We start from the raw sequence: 20,567 nt of genomic DNA on the forward strand, positions 1-20,567 counted from the left end.
ATAGACTGTCAAAAAAAAAAATCTTACAAGGAATTATATTCAATTGATAAGGGAAAACACTCCAAAAAAAACTTAGGGGCCGCATTGACTTTAAATTTCACAGACGGGCCAGGTCACCGCAAGATACAATACATTGAAAAAAAAAAAAAACGCATTTGTTAACAGTACATATCAGACTTGTCTGACATTTGTCTGAACATTGTCTGACATTTGCTTTGAAAATAAAACTAGCTTGGTTTTGAAGGCTCCGACGTTTGCTTGCATTTCATGTACAAACCGGTTTTTACCTTGTAACTTCACGTCCAGCTCATTCATGTGGTATGTCCACAGTAAAGGCTAAATCACGAAGCCAATCTGTGTCATTCAGCTCTCAAGTAGCTCCAAAAATGAAATATCTCCTGTTCCACATTCATTGATCCGATCATTCAATCATTCACATCAAGTATGAATTCTGTACCAATCTTTGGCGGGCCGGAATAAAAAGGCCAACGGCCAGATGTGGCCCGCGGGCCGTAGTTTGCCCACCCCTGGTCTATAGGGTACAAACCTACTGCAAGCGGCCTCGCTTGCCATAATGACCATAGGCAGGGTGAACAAGCTCCCTTGGCTTTGTCCGCATCAACAAGCCTGCCAGGTCAAACTGAGGTAGACTAAACTGTCTCTGGGCTATAGGTATATAGCCTGGGGAAGGCTGTACTGTAAGCCATCACATCTACCTCTCAGCGAAAAAAAGGAAACTTCCCAGTTGTTAAAGCTTTACAAGAAATATAACCATTAGCAACAAAACGATTAACATTTACATTCACGTGTTATCAGTCACAGCAGAAAGAAATGAAAAAAGGAGTCTGTCAATGCACAATAGTTTGGGATCTTGTTTGGTTTAAATCCCAAAAAGAGGTTTAATGAAAGCCAGATTAAGATTAAGTCTGACTTCTTATCAGCAGATGGATTATTCTTCAGCCTTCGCTATGTAAAGCTTAGATTTAAAGCATGTAAAGGAGGGGGGCTTTGAGTATTTCACTGTTTGGTACAGTAAAGTTAGGTTTTTGAGGATAGAAAACAAATGTTCATTTATCATTACAACAGATATAACTCTGATATTAATAAATACCGCAAAATCAATTATTGGTATTGGGAATTTGGATATTACTTGTTATAGAATAATAGCCCTTCTTATCTTGAAATTAGGCAAATTATTAAAGCAATAAATACTTTTGGACAGCTTTTCCTGAGGCCTGACATTTCTGCACACATGAACGGCTTCTACGTCATCATTACTGAAGGCTTTCTCCACTTTTAAAATGTAACTATATATACATTTGACAAAAAGACCCACTTTACGGATGAGGCAGACAAAGAAAGAGTGAGCAAGAGAAAGACATTTTTTTTTCATAATCTAAATTACTTTTCACTAACTATGCTGAATGAGTCAAAAAAAAAAGCCACGTGCCTACAGTGGATAGAAAATGGCCAAGTCATAGTGTGGTGTATTTTTAGGGACAGTGAAAATGAACTATGATCTAATTATCAGCCCCTGCTGTTTAGGGAAGACTTCTAATTGAAACCTCTGGATTCATTCACTTGTGGCAGAAACAGAGAGGCACTGCCTTTATTATCTTCACAACACACGACTGCGACTTCACCCCGAGCACTAAACAGCGGGACTCCTGCCGCAAGACGAGGACAAGGAATTTTGTTGTTAAAGTTAAATTTGGTGCAGAACACGGCAGTCAAAAACTTCTGTTTTGATATCTAAATAAGAGAAGCAATGTTAAAGAACACAACTTCACTTTAGGGTTGCCTGTGAAATAAGGTGAGGGCAGATTCTTTTCAATGACTTGCCCCCTTATGACTTTGAACTCTTTTTTTGCCTTTTGCTTTTTCGATTTCCTCCGCGAGTGTACAAACTGCACAGAGAATGAGCTTTGCTGTGATAGCAGTGCCCCGTTGTCTGCTCTCTTTTCCATTTCCTGTGAGTGGAATATGTGGGGAAGTACATTTATTTCACATGGCTTTAGGAGCCATAATCTCATCCATCTCTGTGACAAGCTTCATTAAGAGGGAAGCCAGTGATGCACAGCACTTCTCATTAGGCTTGGAACAGAGCCCTGACCACAGCCTGTGACCTGTACACTAACTGACACAAAGGTTTCCTTCAAAATACACCCACACACACAAATACACACACACAATCACACACGGACAAACATATATACCTGCATGGTAATATACTTCTGAAGTTCAACAAATATGCGCTTATACGAAAGATCTTTACAGGGGACTTGGGATCATATCGATAAATAAAAGTCCCTTAACACCCAGGCCTAATTGTAGATTGGATTGTTTTCTCCAATTACTCTCTGCGGGCTCATTTGCATTAACACATATAGACTCGGACTGCGATGGCAAACTTTCTGATGGTGGCTAAGAGAGGGAATTGACCCCGAATGGCTGTCTGTATTAGCTGGAACTAATTGGGCACTCACCGTTCTGCTCCCGCTGCACCCCCGCTGCTAACAGGTCTGGTTCTCCCAGGCTGATGTCGTTGAGACGGCTGCCCAGGCACTCCATACACAGCAGCTTGCACCATTCCTCTGCATCCAGCTCTGCACGCAGCCGTGTGGAAGCACAGTGATAGAACTGGTCCACCATCAAACACACACGTCTCTTTAATATCTATGACTGCAGAAATAATCAAACACACCACCAATATCTCCCAGAGGTATGCCTCTTTTTTTAAACTCACATGTGCACATTTGCATAATTTAACAATGAAACTTAGAAATGAAATGTAGCAAGTAAAGGGCATGGGTACATATTACAGCAGCAGGGGAAGAAAAATCAATCTGATTGACTAAGTACAGATTGAAAGGGGCAGTGGGTGCAGTAACAGCTGACAACAGATGAGATCTTGTTTGCCCTGCATCGCCATGCCAATATTTCCTTCCAAGGCAGCACAGTATCAGGAGATGTGTTGGAGCAAATGTGCCTGCAGTCAAACAAGTAATCATTTATTTAAGTAGTCAATAAGTTATTTCCTTAAGTGAAGGAGGTCTTTGACTATGAAATGGAGATGATATTTTAGGAAGAAACAAACACAGGTTACAAAATGAGATAGTAGGAGGAAAGACTTTGGCATTCTAGTAAAAATACATTTTGTCTGAGTTAGACGATTCATCCACCTGTTTTTTTTTAACCAGTTTAAGATTTGACACGAATACAGCATTTTAATCTCATCAGTGCCTAAAATTTGTCTCAGTCTTGCTTTGGTAAAACCAAAAAAAATCAAAAGGCGACTGGACTTCTGGATCTTCAATTGAAGACAATTCATGCCTCATCAGGTTCAATTCATCCAGTTGTGAACTGAAGAAGCCTCTTAAAACTGAACTGCAGAAATTCAAGCCCAGTTGCCAAGAAAAGATTTCAACAAGAATTCATCATGATCTAGATGACTGAGAACCTCCACAGACAAAATAATCTAAGCTACTTTTCTTTGGTTAGTGAAGGAATTGTTATATGTTGTTTTTTTAAATCAGTTTTATGCTGCCATATCACTCATGTCTTTTATTTTCTCCCAGAGACTGGATGATTTTTCTTATCTACATCACCTGGAATGACAGACAATGTTTCAAAGTGCTATGGTTGATCTGCTCTGGTATTTTGCAGACACCTGTAGTTTCCAACGGCACAATGGGATCAGACTGGAAGTAAAAGATCCAGCGGTGGTACAGTATCTGTATTCAGACTGGAGGGCAAAAACTACTACACAATGTTACTGGCAGTGGAAAGCCAAGTAGTATAGGGGCAGTTTTTGATTTACTCTGAACATAAGTTTTGTTCGCATTAGAAATTTCAATAATAAATGAATGGCGACAGACATTGCTAAATGACCATTAACTTTTGAAAGCAGCAATGTGACTAGCAGTCCTGCGGAGAGCTGTGTGGCAACACTTGACATCTTGCACATAAAGGGACAAGGCTTTTTTTCCCCCCAGAAGAATGAAATTATTAATTGGAGGTTAAGTGGAGACACATTTTTTAATTCATCAGAATTGAAAGTCTGTGTAGCTCTCTCTTGTTTTGTGAAGAACGATTTTCCTTTCTGTTGAGTAAGAAAAAACTGTTTTATTTTGGAGAAAATTTCCAATTGTCTCATGTGCTTTTGGTGAAAGTTACCGAAGTATGAAATGAAGCAAATAGTGGAGTTGTTTATCTTTCTGAAGCTTCTTAACTCCGTGCCCTGTGGAATTATGGTATATGTAGCTCTGTCCAGTAAAGTGTTTGAAATGACGTTGTTAATGAATTTGTTTAATCAAATATATTTGAATTGAATGTGTTGGGTTTTTAAATTCATCCTGGTCTACCTTATGAAGCTACTGACACTCTGAGTCTGAGCCTCTTTTAGATAAATCTAAGCATCTGGTGGGACACGTAAGTTTGGAGGGTGAAAAAAGGGTCCATTGCTGCCTGAAGCTCTTCACTCACTGACAACAGAAAGCAGAAACATAAATATACAGAATACAGCTCTCAGCACTTCAGCTCATTGGTTATTTAAAATATCAAGGAATCTGTTGAAAAAAAAAGAACAGTGACTTTCTCCTAACAAGTAGCCAGTTTCCTGTGCTGCTGCCAGGTTGCATTTTCAGATCCAAAATTACGACGAGCTGAAGAGGAATGGGAGAACACCAATTTACTGTTTCATGTATCCTAATCCAGCCGGACTGCACAGTTCCAGCTTTGGAACAAAGGCATTTTTTTGGAATCAGGGTCTGAATTCAGAAATTTGAAAAATACCTCATTTGTATGCAAAGATTTTGTGCTTTAAGTAAAGATTGTGATTAAAAATATTGTTTTTCCTTTCAGATCAACATTTAGGCAAATAATACCAGCAGTTAGGTGTTCTAGGAGTTGAAAGAAAGACAAGACATAAGGTAATAAAGATATCCACGTTGTGGAAAGATGGAGGGAAGGGACAAAGGAAATGAGCCAAGACTAAATGACCAAAATAAGCTAAAAGCAGAGGGGGGTTTGCAGCTGAAATGTCAATATTTCTGTCTCTGAGATTTACTGCTCCTCTTCCCATCAAGAAGCCCCATCAGGAAGGATTATCACTCATATACTAGTACTGTTTACCATATGGACTGGAGCCGGTCTCACTACAGCAGCTGCGGTAGGTTAGGGTTCAACAAACTAGCTGCAATGTTTGACCAGAATAGAACAGATTGATGTATCTTAGCAGACTGTGCAGATCACATATATTCTTAGTTACCTGTCTTCTGGTACAAGTGACATTAGTGATGTCAATACTTTTTTTTATACCTACAATGTTTTTAACCTCTCTCTTGTATCTAACTTTCTCTGTATTTGGAAAACATTGCAACTATATACTGATGTGGATCAATTGAACATAATAACATCTAGACATAATGAGGATAATTAGTTCAAAATATTATGAGATATTATTGCATTGTAACAGAAGATTAATTCAATCTTGCTCTTTTCTCTAAAAATGGTCAGAAATTTATGCAAGTAATGATATACAGTAAAAGGAAAAAAATTGTAGGTTTGAAGGCAGTCAATTTTGTTTTAAAGTCAGATGCGCAGCCACCAAAAATATAGAGAATCTTGTCCCATTCTATTTTGACGGGTGAAATATTCCATATTCCGTTCCATTGTAGATTCTCAGCATTCGAAAAACTATCAGTGATTGCCTGTAATTATGGATTTGCTATTTTCATTCTGGTATGCATTTCCTTTTGAAATCTCAAAACTTAATTTTTGCTAAATTAGTCACATTTCAATGGAGAGCGATAGAAAAAATATATCGGAAGAGCTAGGCACTTACCTGAGTCACACGCGAACGTCTTGGATGTGTCGTCAGAGAAGATAATCGCCACAGCGTGCTTTTTGGTTTCCCGCGGCATTCTGGTGATGTTCTTGATGTTGTGGAGCTCAGTGATCTAAAGAAGACAGAGTGAGCATAGAGTGGCAGACACACATTACCTTGAATGAATACAACCAGCAGCAGCAAGGCTTGATTGTCATCTTGTGTCGGTACTAGTTTGGCAATACAATTGCTGTGAAGGATCTGCAATTGTAAATAAACAGCAAATAAATAAATGTTTATTATCTTAAAGGGATAAATGTACAGTGTTATGCTAATTTCAACAAGCTCTCTTCAAAAAGGCAAAAATTACACATCATTTTCTGCTGGTGGCCCCTTCATTAACCACTCTGCTGCAGGGTTGGATATGTAATGCATTACTATTTCTTTTAGAAGCACTTTATGAATAAATGTGAAACAACACTTTCAGAGTATGCACGGTTAAAACTGTTCAAGTGCCTCTCCTGGAAACTCCTTTTTCAGTCAATAGAGAAGTGTGCAATCAAAAGCATCTAAATCATTTCACCAGGAGATTGATTGTGAATGAAAAAGAGAAGATTACATTTAATTGAATATCGCCCGCATTTACAGGCCATTTTGCTCAACAGTCTTCTCTGTGTTCACTCTGCCTGTAAGATAAGGCCCATTACATTATTGTAGTCCATTGTGTGCAAAGTGTGGGCTCTTTGCCAGACTGCTGGAAAAGAATTAGCTGGGCTTACAGCCCGTACAGTAAGACTGACTGTTAAAGATTAAAAAAGCAGACCTTACAACACTGACGACATATGTGGGCTACACATTTCCTGGTTTGATAAAATTATGTGTTATACATTTCTCTTCTGTTGCTGGGTATCATATGCTCAGTATTCAAGTTACACAGAGAGATGAGAAGCATATGAACATAAAAGAGGAGTTAGGGAGGAGAGGTGACTTGCGATATTGAAACGCGGGAGTTATTTTCATTTATTTCTTATCCTGCTAAAAGATAGCATCTAAATATTTTATATGAGATGGCAAGATTCATCCCTATCCCTGAGAAAAAAAAACCCCAAAAAACAGTATTTGTTCATGGACACACATTACATAGATATAAGTAACACAAAGTAAGCATCAACAGTGGGAATTCTCGGGCCCTGAATTTCAACAGCATCACATCTTTTTCTGTTTGTGTTTAGTATGTACTTCTGTATGTTTCGGTCTCCTTTTATGTGCCAGTGTTAGTGGCTGTGTGTGTAAGAGAGATTTGGGTGCATTCCCAGTCTAAGGCATTACAGTCTGACCAAAGTGAATCATTTGAGATAATGGAGTTTTTTCATCCCCTCTGCTTTCGACTCCATCCTACTTTGATCTTTTGTATTCAGAGGTGTTAAGTTAAATCTCTTATAAGATATAATGCTCTTTGCTTTGTGAGTTATTTACACTTCTATTTGCAGTCCCAACATGCTGTTTTCAGGCTCTCTAACAGTGCTCCATGTTCACACTATAGTTAGTCATGAAACTCAGGAGAGACACAACAAATGAGAGAGAAAAAATAAAAAGACAAACAAGTTTTGAGGAGGATAAAAATACCAGAGGAATTCTGGAATTGCTTAACTGGTTGGACCAATGCTCTTCATACGAAGAAAAAGGGGTGCAAAGAGAAAGAGAGCGACAATTCCTTTTGTGTTGATTCTGTAAATCAGCCACCAGTGCAGCCTATTTCCTCTCAAATCACTGCAGCGTTGAATGAAGCCCTCAGACGGGACCTTTCTTGATCTTTGTGGCGATGCATTACCAGGTGCAGTGGCGCATGTGTACACTCATCGCTCACTCTGGCGCTGGCTGTATCACTGCCCCTGGGGGACTGGGGAGGCTGCAGCCACACAAGATGCCCCATGTGACAGCATGATGTAGTAGCTCTTTCATTCACAATACATGCCCGCTACTGTAGCAGCAAGGCACACAATCAAAATGGATCATACCTAACTTGTTTGTGCTTTTTTTATATCTAAGCAAAACACACCGCTTTCAGTATTTCAGAAACCCTCAACCAAATTTAATGTCTCAAGAGAACAGGGGTCTAAAATTGGAGCCACCCAGATGTCACAGTCCCCCTTCACATGCTATTATCTCCTCTCATTACTATGAAACACCGTTCATGCTGGAGCTCCTCACCATCATCTCTGCTCACCTTAATATACAGCCATAATTGGTCTCTTTCGAAGGGCTTATGAGGTGGAGCGAGATGTTATAGCCTGGATTATGACTTTCAAAAGGGAGCAAAAAGGCCCCAGAGGACAAGATAAAGTTGCAAAATATTCTTTAATGGATTGTGAACTTCATCATACTTGGTTAATGGACTTAACACATACAGATGGAATTGTTCTTGGACAGTGTGTTATTCCTCTTAGCATTCAGGCTCATTGCTACAGTTTTCTGTCTTTCGAATATAAATTTTGGAAAAACTACGTTAAGCTCTCACTTCCTCTTGATCCAACATTGAAACAATACCATTCTCCTTATATTATCGTTATATATTATGCCAGTGCTGATCCATTCACCAAGATGCAAATATCACTTTTAGCTGTTGTCTGGCAAATGTGTGACCTTGTAATCTTTACTAAACTTTAAAGTATCCACTGACTAATGAAACTGTCCTGTTTTTCATTTCTTTATTTTCTCTCTGATTAACTTGCTCTTTCTGAAATTTGCAGTTTTATCATTATTTATCCATGCAGTCAAAAAGTAGATATTTTAGTAATTTTGTTCTCATTGCCCCCTACTTGAGCTGCCGCCTTATCGTGGTGGAAGGGTTTGCGCATCCCAATGATCCTAGGAGTTATGTTGTCTGGAGCTTTATGCCCCTAAAAGGGTTACCCAAGGCAAACAGGTCCCAGGTGAGGGACCTGACAAAGCGCAGCTTAAAAGACCCTCATGAACAGCACCAGAATTTAACCAGTTTGTTATTTGGAAAATGATAACTTGTACACTGCTATTAGTGTAGTATCTAAAGTGAGTATTGTTTTTATCAATAGATTTCTCTTTAAGTCTATGAAATGTCTGACATCAATAAATAGCATCTTGAAACCCAAGGACTATTTTTATTCATACTGAACATGCAAAGCTAAAAGATAATTGAAAACAGCAAGTTCAGCTGCAATATGGAAACCTTGCAATTGTAAGCATTTATGCCTAAACTATCCAGTGTCTGATTTACGCATGAAACATTTTCAAATTTCAATTTAGCAGTAGGACCAATACGTATTAATACAAAATAAAAATGTAGGTATCCTTTACTACTGTTTGTAACAAATGATGATTTATGTAAAACAATAGAAAACTGGTCAACATATTAAAATAAATGCAAGTAGTTGGGCTATAGCTATATATAATGAGATTCATCAAGAAAGTGTGTTTACTTTGTGAAAGCTCCTGAAGTAGGCTGCCTTCTCATCTGGATACTTTTCCAATCGTCGCGGCCCTTTGCTAGACGCCTTCTTGAACACTAGCCAGCACCTTCGGAATATCTGACAACAGAGAAAGATGGTGACCCTGTTAGAGAAACACATTTCCACTTGTGTGAAGAAATACAGTTGGAGAAAAAAACCTCAGCAATACAGACACACATACACACACACACACTGGCTGGTCGTGGAAGTTAATCTACAGAAAATGCAAATTCATAAACTGAATGGTTAATTGTGTTATAAAATTTTAACCAAAGGGAAAATCAACTCATTTTGATATAAAATCTTTCTTTGCCTGATTACACACCCATGGAAGGATTGGTAAAACCCCAAAATGACAGGTTTATAACATGGGTGTGAGCAGGCTTCTTAGGCTAAATCTTTGTCTTTGCTCAAGACTAGTCTAAATGATGACATACGTCATACAAGCTAATCTGACTGAGTTTTTGAAAGGCACGTCGCACTTAAAGTAATGTAGGCTCCAGGTCAGGCTGCTAGAAGCCGGAAAAAAAGAATACATTTCCTGTTCTACTATTCTTTTTTTAAAATAATAATCCATTAAACATAACAGCGTTGTAGGGCTAATGGGAATCTACAGCTCACCTCTGTATCGCTCGCTGCAGCATTAACATTAACAAATGATTTCAAATGCATAACAGCACAACACTGTGGCTCCTTTAAGAAAAAAAAAAAAATATATAAATAAAATATTTCCCTTCTAAATATCAATCCTTGATCAGTTATGTTTTAAAATAATAGTTCAATATTCTGATTCTTCAACAAATTGGTTACAGTGGATTTACTTCTAATGCAGTTTTTAAGCTGTCATGGTTGATGGCAATTAAAGTTTAGGAAATGGTCACATGTAAGTATGTGCTCTGAAACATGGCACCTACCGTACATCACACACCCGAATACTTAATAGGGTGTTTGATTTATCAGGACATTTTATTCTCCCTCTTTCCATTCCCACTTAACTAATTGCAACAAGGAAAGACAACACACATTTCTCACATGAAATCAGTCTCACTTATAAGGAAGTTTGTGTTTTAATGCAGGTCACCATCATTCAAGGAAAGAGGCAACTTGAGAAAACACCATTTTTGTGCTCTAATGTGAAACAGAATTAACCCCCCAGAGCTTTAGACCCCCACCCACACTGATATATGACCACCCTCATTTCTTTACAAAGAGTGACTGCAGTCTAGGATAGAACTGAAGAATTAAGTAACCTATTTAACATTGGAACAAATGACACAAATTCATTCATGCGCTGGATTCACATCAGGGTTGACGAATGTCACATGAGTGGAGATCCGTGATGTCCAGAAATAAATCTGGCCTGACCTGAAATGGAGACAGCTTACAACAAATGATCAGAAACATTTGTAAACATGAAAAACCTATTTAAAAACTAAATAAACGTGGACCCAGGGCTGTACACCGTGACAGTTCATTCGTGACTGATTATTCAAACATGGATTTTGTACAATGATAAATATGACTCTACTCACTCAGGTGCGATAGATTGCATTCTTGAAAATTTGCGTAAATCTGTTATCCGTTGCAAGTGTGTAAATAGGAGAAGTAATGTATCAAGGAAAACATATTGGATTATCATTTTACACTATTCTAATGCAATTACCCTGCTGCCAAGTATTAAGAGCGTCAAGGTGTCAACATATTGTCACAGTTGTGATGAAATTGCCACAGAACTGTTTGGGTGAGAATGAGACCACACAATTTTCCCAGAGCGTGAAAGTCTCAGCAGTGATGGGACAGGGCAGCCTCCTGTGGAGAAAGCCTCCAGCGGTTTAACCCCTGTTGTAACAAACTTGATATACAATCGTGATACCATTTCATAAAAACATGCAGGGAATCTTCTTTTGATAAAGAAAAGATTATAAAGTACTTTGAAGTGAAGAGGCATTGACTGAACTCCGTCTACATATGTTTACATACATGATCAGTCAAGGGGGGAGGGGAGAAAATTGCAGACCAGAATACATTTTTCTGAATAAATCAGGTTTTGGAGTGCACATCACTGTGTGCTGCAGTTGAACTGCTGAGATATCGTGTTAATGATGTAAAAAGAAAGCCCCTGCAGCTGAACACAACAGGAGGATGCAAGGTGGGGGGTAAGAAGTTGACTTAAAGTAGGAAAAAGTAACAGCAAAATATTTATGTAGACTGCCTTTTTTTAGAGGAAGTTGCTGGATATGCAAGGCTAAGCCTTTGAGAGGAGATGAGATTAGATGAGATGAGACGAGGTGAGGGGCTCAGACATCTGGACAGAGTTTGGAGCAGAACCGTTGCTTTTTTCAACCTCACTGACTTACCACCTGAGGTAGTGTGGTATCACAATATGAAATGGACTGATCCAAGTTAATTTCGGAATTCGAAGTGAACCTTTAAATCCAAACAAAACAGTCACTTATTGCCATCAAGTAATCATTTTTCGCTCTGAGATGAGGAAACAGCGCTTAATGCTCTGAATGTAGTGGAATTTCAGCCAGCAACTTAAAAGAGCTTGATGAGATTGAGTAATATAATTTGCAAGCATATTTTGAAATGAAGGAAAGTAGGTTACTCATGTTTACCAATTAATATCATAAAGCTGGATAATTCATTGATTCACTAATTCATTTCAATTGAAATTTCTCAGTGCACTGACTCCTCTGCTTATTCATCAGTGAGCAAATGTATGATCTCAAACTGCATGTGTAAATGAATTCCACCTGAGGCACACACGCACACGCACACGCACACACACGCACACACTAGAGCTGCCATCATAAGCCAAAGAATGATTATTGAGTCAGTGGGTAGAAAGTTAACTAACTTTATAGCTGTATGGCTATGAGCCTCATAGGTAGATGAGTAGTTTACACATTAGACTGTCATCTTTATTTAATGGCAATTAATGGCAGGATACTGAATTCAACATACATTTTCTTTATTCTTTGCATGTTTCTTTCTCAGACATCAGATAACAGAAGGGAACGTGAAAGTGTTGTTATCATGGGCCATTAACTTGATGCTGACCAGCATCACCTTCCAAAACTGCCACCCTGAGATGGTAAAATCAATGTTTTACAATCACAACAGCATCTGAAAAACAGAAAAAGACTTGAGGTGAGTGACAACAACTCTTGGATGTAATCAGCTGTACAGGCAGCTCGTTCAAGAGAGCTTGATCAGTAAATAATACCAAGTTGCTGACAAGATGTTCTGACCACAAAGTTGTTGGCAGGAAGTTGCTATGTCCACTATGAGCTTTGGGCAAAAAAAATATTTCCAAGTTGATTTACTGTTAAAAAGATAAATAATGGGCACAGGTTTGGTTTGCCAGTAAAAGAATGCATTTCATCTCTGAGGTTGCTGGCCTGGCTTCTGGCTGCCATTAGATGCTTACAAAGTTACTATGGATGGATGGAGAGAAATGGATACAGGAAGAGAGCCAGAAATTCAAAGTGTGGTGTCCGTCTGACTTCCAAAATAGCACCCCTTGGTTGACTTATATTAGAATAAAAGTAGCTGTAAAACTTTGGGGTATTTTTCTCAGCATCACACATCTCATGTAATTACCACTTTAATCATCCTGATTTAATTTGTTCAATCTAAAGATAGCTCAAAAGTCTAGAAGAGATTCAAAATTAAATAATCATGACTTAAGTACCCAAGGCATATACTAGATATTAGCAATAAAAGTTTCTGGTTCGCTTGCTTCTATACAGTAAATCCCCAACATACAAAATACAGATTTTTAATTTTTTTTTTGGTAGGTGGGATTTTTTTTTTCTGTTCCCTGATTAATCAAGCATCTCTTTATGTATATCTAAATATGTAAATGAATGGGGTCCCCACTTCAAACGGTGCATTCAGATTCTATTATTCATCCAAGAGGTTAACATCCATTAGTATTATGACAATTGCCACCAACGGGTACTCTTGAGTCTCTTGAGGAAACAAGTGGGATCACTAAACAAGATACACCAGCATTTGTGTCTTCAGACTGAGATGTTGTATATACAGAAAGTAAAACTGTGTTCCCCTTTGCAGGAAAATTAATAATTGAATTTAAGTGTCTCACCCACTGTTGATAAGATTTTGAGAAATAAATTGTTGTTCATGGAGTATCATAGCATGACTACAGTTTTCATCAAATATGTGAAAATGACACAAGTACAAGTACTTTAACTCTGACAAAATGACAGTCAAATAATAAATGCCATAATAGAAGTAAAGCAAATGTAAAACAAAATTACATGGATGGTTAGAACCCATGTTTCTCATATATCCTTTATATTGTTTCTTGAGTTGATTTCTTTGAGGATCTGAAATCTCAGAACAATCGATTGCCTTGTTTTAAAATTTGTAGTCAAAACGATGGAATTCCAAACACCATAATCCCCCTTTGTCTATGGTAAGGTGCAAAATGTCTGAAATAGAGGCAATAAAGGGCACTGGGCAGGCAACGTCAATGTGATGGCCAATAGCTTATGAATCCTATGTGGTTGACTATCCTTAATAGTCGGCCCCTTCTATTTCCTGGAGGAGACAGCTGCTATCACTCTGTCTGATGTATGATTGCCCTGGGCCGCATGGTTGTGTTGGGGAAACATGGATGCACAATTAATTTGTTTATTCAGCTGGTGTACTTCATAAAAAGCCCACTGAGTTGAACTTGGCACTTTTCAGTAATTGACTGGAGTAGATCCCTAGGTCCTCATCACTCTGCCTTGATGGGTCTCCATTCTTGTTAAGTGTTGCCCAAGTCCATTATAAACAGGACGAAAAAGAAGACTATGCACTCCCGAATGCACTTAGGATTATTCTTTTTTACCATCCATAAAATGCTAAGGATAAGGAACTAGGGTCCCCTGAAAATGCATCTGACATAGTATATTTTAATTCCACATAATATATAATGTTGAAAATTAGAAATGAATAAAACTGCTGATTTGACAAAACAACAAACTTGATATGAATAAATTCTGACAATGGCTATTAACATGTTTGTGACAGTGAAATTTAAGACTTCCTGAAATCCTTAGAATCTTGCAGCAGAGAGCAAATGACTCTAAGAGTGCTCAGATTAAATAATTATACCAACAGAAAGACAAGATCCATAAGGTAGCTTGTACATAATCAACTTTCACCGCAGTGACTGATTATTCGCACATGCTATTAAATATGATGTAGATCTTCTGGATCAGAATGGAATTATTTAAATGTTGACTAAAAGGGTTTTTGACAAAAGCGTTTTTTTTCTGTCATGTCTTTCATTGGTTTATTATTGGGACACATACCACATGCGTAGCTGGATGCAATGTTGATGACTTGAACGCTTTGCTACGCCCCTGAAACCATTCCTGAAGAACTTTAGTTGCAGAAGAGGCCACATTACCCTGCCAAAAGGGTTTACTTGGGTAACATTACTTAGGAACGTTGTGAGTGTCAAAGTAACATCCAGCGTTTCCCAGGAGAACATTTTCAAAAGCACTACCCTGACTTCACTGGCTTACCAAATAGCTTTGGCTGCCAGAGGCTCTGGCACCAGTTCAACAGTTTTCCTTCTTTGTACCTCTTTCGGTAAATATTGACCACTGTACACTGGGAACAACCTAAGGGAAGAAGCTGGAGATGCCCGGGCCAAGTCAACAAGCCATCACAAGTTGGCTCTCTTAACAGTCCTTCACATCCTTAACTTGAACTTTTCCCTTGCTTCTGACAGATTAACCCTTTGAGGACAAAATGTTCATTTGCTGCTTAAATCATCCAACCTCTGATACATGCAAATTAAAACCTTGTTTTGGTTGTTTAGACAAGCAACAACTTCAGGTATCAGAAATACGTTCATCTTCAGCCGCAGATTCTAGATGTCTCCTGATGAGCAGCCATGTTAGCCAAAATATCCTTGCATAGCAACACAAAAGGTGTTGTGTTGCAAAACACATCATCACATTTAAAAAGAAAAAAAAGATAGTACGCATCAAGATGAAGAAAGGTAAGGAACAATGACAAGCTGTGTAAAAAAAGATTTCGTCACAGACTTAAAAGTGTTATTTTTAGTGTGCAGTAGTTTCTATTCCAAGCGATAAAATTAATCCAAGTGAATCCAAATTAGATTGGGTCATTAAAATTTAACACTCCATTAACACAATCACACTGAGTTATTTCTGATTTTTTCCAACACATTTAATGAATGTGCATGGAATGCACATTTATATGTGGGCTACATAACATATAAAAAATATATGTTAAAAGAAATTAAGATGATGGGCATAAAAGATGAATAAATAAGATTTGTTATCTTCGCTGCTCAACATCGTCAATATAACTTGGATATTTATCAAATGAGTGTAACATGTGCAGTATAAGTGTATCTGAATAATTAGCAAGCAAGTGCGAGAATGCCAACGGCATTACAATTTTTCCTTGACAATCATTACTGATTTTAACTTCTCACTAATTCAATAATAGCATATAAAAAGCCGGTGTTTTTCTTTTTTCTGTATTATCCATGATGCAATTAGATGCATTCTCCCCCACAGACTTCACAACCTTGTCGCTTCCTCCCCTACACACCAAGATGAGTATGGCGTTAATTATAATGAAAAAAGCCAGTGTCTTAGGTTTGTAATTAACAAGATGTCCAATAATGTTTTTTTCTCTATTGAATTCAATATCCCCTCTCAACCATATATTTTGTTCATTTTTTACTATGACATTATTGACATACAACACACTTTTATTCAGGCCTCATTTTCAAAAATTAACAAACATTTCGACATTAACACATGATTGATTTTTCATGTATATGAATGACTGGAGGGCATTTCCTCCAGAGCCAGCTTGGTTATGTTATTAAGACTCAACAATATAAAGCTTAATAGTAAAAATTCTCCTTGGAAAAGATATCAGTTCTAAATATGCAATAGAAACATAGGCCAGTTGAGAGTTATGGGCCGAAGTGCAATCAGTTCGTGTAGAGAAATAGCAACATCTCTCTAGAATCCACTTTAACAATGCATTTGCCTGTTAAAACAGATAAATAATCACTTAGATATTTCCTTCTTCATTTGACATCTTCAACCAGAGGGTCTTTTAATGCTTACATAATGGTAGGAATTGCAAAAAAATGCCATCTCCATAATTTTATTTGGTTGAAAGTGTTACTGATAACTAGAAATGGAATGCTTGAGAAGAAAAAGCAGTCTTGGTTAAATTCTATGAAACGTATGCAAAATTAAGAGCAATAAACAGTGTGTGTGTGTATGAGACTCATTTCTAAAACTGTATGAGTCTGGGAGAGTTGGGGGAAAATGAATTCAAAAGCACAGAATTCGGACCGGTGATACAAAGACCAAAATCCCTAGTTAAACAAGTGTGACTCTGTTTCAAGAAATAACTTTAAAGTCTTCATCCATGAAGAACATAGGGGTATAAAATGGGGTAAGTGAGGTTCTTGGAAAGATACAAAAAAGGAATGGAAAATGAGTTGATGATATGAATCAGCTTCAGTTTTGCATCCATGGCAGTCTAATCAACATTGAAATTACACAGCCAGAACAGCCAAATTTCCCTAAAAATATCTGACAGAATGGCTATTTTACTATAAAAAAATCAAACAAGTATGACAATATATGGAAAATACATGAATGACCTGATACTATCATTGTTCTTTGCCCATGATAACAACAGGACAATTAAACACTGATTTTAAAGGGAGTCAGTGCACTGCAAAACAATGAATCATTCATAAATCAGTATATTTATATAATCTAAGATAGGCGAACAGATAGAAGGCGAAACCTTTTTAAAAATAAAAAAACATCTTGTTCTTAGGTCTATAGAATATGACAGTAGTAACAACCAGATAAATGCCTCAACAAGTCTTTGAGATTAAAACAAACTGGCAAGTTAGAGTACATCTGACAAACCAGGTCATCTGATTAATAAAAACACGTATATGTTTTGCTTGCTGACATACTCTATTGTAAACAATAGACTATTTGTTAAAGGTGAAAAGCAATGTTTTTTAAGATCTTGATTTTAACAGACTTTGGAAGTGACTGGAACACCTGATTTCTATTATTTGGATGGGTGAGCAAATACTTTTGGCCATATAGTGTGTGTGTGTGTGTGTGTGTGTGTGTGTGTGTGTTTGTGTGCGTGTGTGTGTGTGTGTGTGTTTGTGTGTGTGTGTATATATCCTGCGCACTACAACCGTCAAAGTTGTCTTCTTCTATGTTTGAGTTGAGCGGACTCAGAATTTCCCAGTCATTTCATCGGTCCGATGTGACTAGGATAAATGTTTCAACGGCATGAAGCCCATAACCCCCCCCAAAAGATCCATAAAATCCATATATTAGCCGCATTGTTGTTCAAGTGAAAAAAGTCGTGGCTTATTGTCCGAAAATTACGGTATATATGTGAGAAAGTTGATTCGCTGTGGCGACCCCTGAAGGCAAAAGCCAAAAGGAGAAGAAGAAGTTTCTCAGACATTAAATTTGTAATAAAAAGCTATTTGGAAGTGGGAATTCTAAAAATTATTTCAGAAATGAATGAGAGGTCAACTGAAAATGAGTCTTTGCTTCTTGCTAACTTGCTAATGAGAGATACCAGCACACCGCCACCCACCACCCCAGGCCTCAGTATCACTAAGTGCTTAACAGAGTCACAAAAAAGAGAAAAAAGGGGTATGAATCACGATCGCGGTTCTTCTATAATAATAAATGATTCTATTAGAACCTGAAAAACCACAATGCAACCTAACAGAAACCGTAACAAAGCCCTGCACTCTATTTCACTGTACACTGTTAACATCACATATTTTACATAAAAGACTGACTTATCAGGTTCATTCTAAAAGTAGATCCAAAGTGAATTACGAAACCACAGTATCAATATGATGCACATTATTTTGATTTCACAAATATTTATTCACTGCACAAAATATCATTAAAGAACTGTTATATTTCACAATAAAAATGGGTTTCTCCACACCACCGCCCACCCCGGCTCCCCATGCGCCCTCACCCCAATCGGATGCATCACTTGTCATTTGGAGGGACTCAAGAACTGTCTAAAGAGATGAAAATGATTTTCAATGACAGACCACTTCAGGTAAATGACTAGTCTGTAGTATTCTCTGGGGTACTGGTGAATATTAAAATGCAATTGCATTACCTTGGAGGAACAAATGCATTTACTCCTCTTCAGATATTTTAAAAGAAGGACAAACATGGAAAGGGCTTGCATGTCCTTGAAACTATGATATAAATATGACTGTGATTGCACTCAATGTCAAAACATGGCACAAGAGCACTTCAATCAGGACAGACCAAAAACACTACCAATCGTCAATTTCTGCCTGGACTTGGTCAGTCTTTTGAGGAGGTGGACTGTGTATGTATTTTCGATGGAATTAAGGGCAAGAGGGAAAAAACACATTCGTAACCTTCAAAAGAAAGAAAAAACAAATTACTCAAACAGCACAGATACCATCTTAGTTTTCTCCATCAACTTTACTACATTAGATTCTCCTCCTCTATCAGCTCTGCATAAGGTTTAGTGTTCCCTTGGTGATAATGACGCCTGATTGACTATGACAGACCAGGCCCAGCAATATCAGCTCCTGGTGCTGGAAATCTATTTCAGATGCCTGTGGAGTTTGTGCCGTTGTGTCCATCTTTATAATTTGATTTGCTATCCCAATGGACATTTGTTACACCAATCACTGCAGCAATCACTCTGCCAACAGCGACCCCAGCCTCAGGTCCTGTACCCCAAGTCCACATTATTTCCACAATTCCCTGCCACCTACAAAAGTTTGCCTTAATTGCACCACTGCAGAGTCCCTGTCATCATTTGCCACAGGATACCACCTTTGACTTAATACACAACTATCACCCCACCCCCAACACACACACACACACACACGCACACACACATACACACATAGCTAAATATATATCTCACAGCATGTAAAATGTTTGGACATCCCATCATTTTGTAATTCGCCCACGACTACAGCTGTTGGCAGGGTGGCGAGCCAGCCGTGCCCCAGTTAATCATAGATTAGTTTATCTGGGGCATTTTGAAATCCTCATGTGTAATGCAGTGCTACCTCAGCAGCAAGTAATCACTGCCCCCTACTCAACCCATAAACACGAACACACGCACACACCCTTCCTTTCCTTACTTTCTCTACAAGCCTGATTCGTCTCTGTCTCTCGTTCTGCCCTTAATCAGTTACCCCCTTTCCTAAACTTCTCCTTTCCAATTCCTCATTTCTCTCTTGTGTCTACATGCATGATTGGACATTCTCATCAAACATTCATGAAAAAAAAAACTCCTCCCACAAGGTAATATCATCAGTATCAGTAACCCTTACTTCATTCGTTAAGGCCTTGGCCTGACTGTGACATTACAGAGTCATTTTCATAGGTAAGCAGAGGATCTCTGTCAAAATGTGCCATGAAATATGATAGAAAACAAGTTTCAGTTGATTCATCATTTATTGGAAATGGTGTTTCTACAAAGGTGGACTGAAAGGGCTGCTGGTATATCATTTAACAGAAATTAAAGTGGCCAGTTGAGGCAATGTCAGAAAGAAGAAAATGACACGTGTAAGAAATAGGAGCTATAAGACGATTGTTAGCTCACTGGATAATTTTAGGTCATTTCAGCACATTATAATTAATTGCAAATAGGTTATTGAAGCTGCTCTGTCCTAAGCCTTTGCACCACAGCTGGTATGACCTACAGAGTCATACCAGCTTATACTACTGATATTATTGGGAATTTTGCCATGTTGAAATAAACAGTAATTATCAGTTAAATGAAAATGATCATAATGAGGTGGCAAGAGCAGCTGTTAAGTGTCAGAACAGGCCAGATGCATTGAGGTATCTGCTCCTCCCCCATATATGAATTCATTTCACATTCAGCCTCTAAATAGTAGTGATGGTTAAAGCATTCCCAACAGATCATGATGGAGAATTTGACATGCATCCTAGTTTTTGCTCTCTTTCCTACCCTAATTTCAGACATCACAATTTGTGCATCACATTTTTTGAACCCTGAAAAGCAATAAGCCAACTCATCTCATGTAACCTTTCAAAACTCCTTCCAATTTTCATGCAAATAACACAGTTGAGTGCAAGGCGGAGATACTTTTCTCCTTGCATTCTTATTACAGTGGGCCAGACAAAGGAGATGTTTGACCT

At 38.0% G+C, this 20,567-nt stretch overlaps 1 protein-coding gene across 1 annotated transcript in view; it reads right to left on the reverse strand.

Moving 5' to 3' along the window:
• Positions 1 to 20,567, reverse strand: part of dok6 (docking protein 6) — a 52,427-nt gene that overhangs the window by 13,930 nt on the left and 17,930 nt on the right. The window contains exons 2-4 of the mRNA XM_086151230.1: positions 9,283 to 9,390; positions 5,846 to 5,960; positions 2,487 to 2,606 (exon numbers count right to left, since the gene is read on the reverse strand). Coding sequence (XP_086007356.1) covers positions 2,487 to 2,606; positions 5,846 to 5,960; positions 9,283 to 9,390 — 343 coding nt within the window. The remainder of the gene's footprint in view (positions 1 to 2,486; positions 2,607 to 5,845; positions 5,961 to 9,282; positions 9,391 to 20,567) is intronic.

This window comes from Fistularia commersonii, chromosome 8 (assembly GCF_037954325.1).
Source record: "Fistularia commersonii isolate RoL2024-O1a breed Wild chromosome 8, RoL_Fcom_v1.0, whole genome shotgun sequence".
NCBI classification, from domain to species: Eukaryota; Metazoa; Chordata; class Actinopteri; order Syngnathiformes; family Fistulariidae; genus Fistularia; species Fistularia commersonii.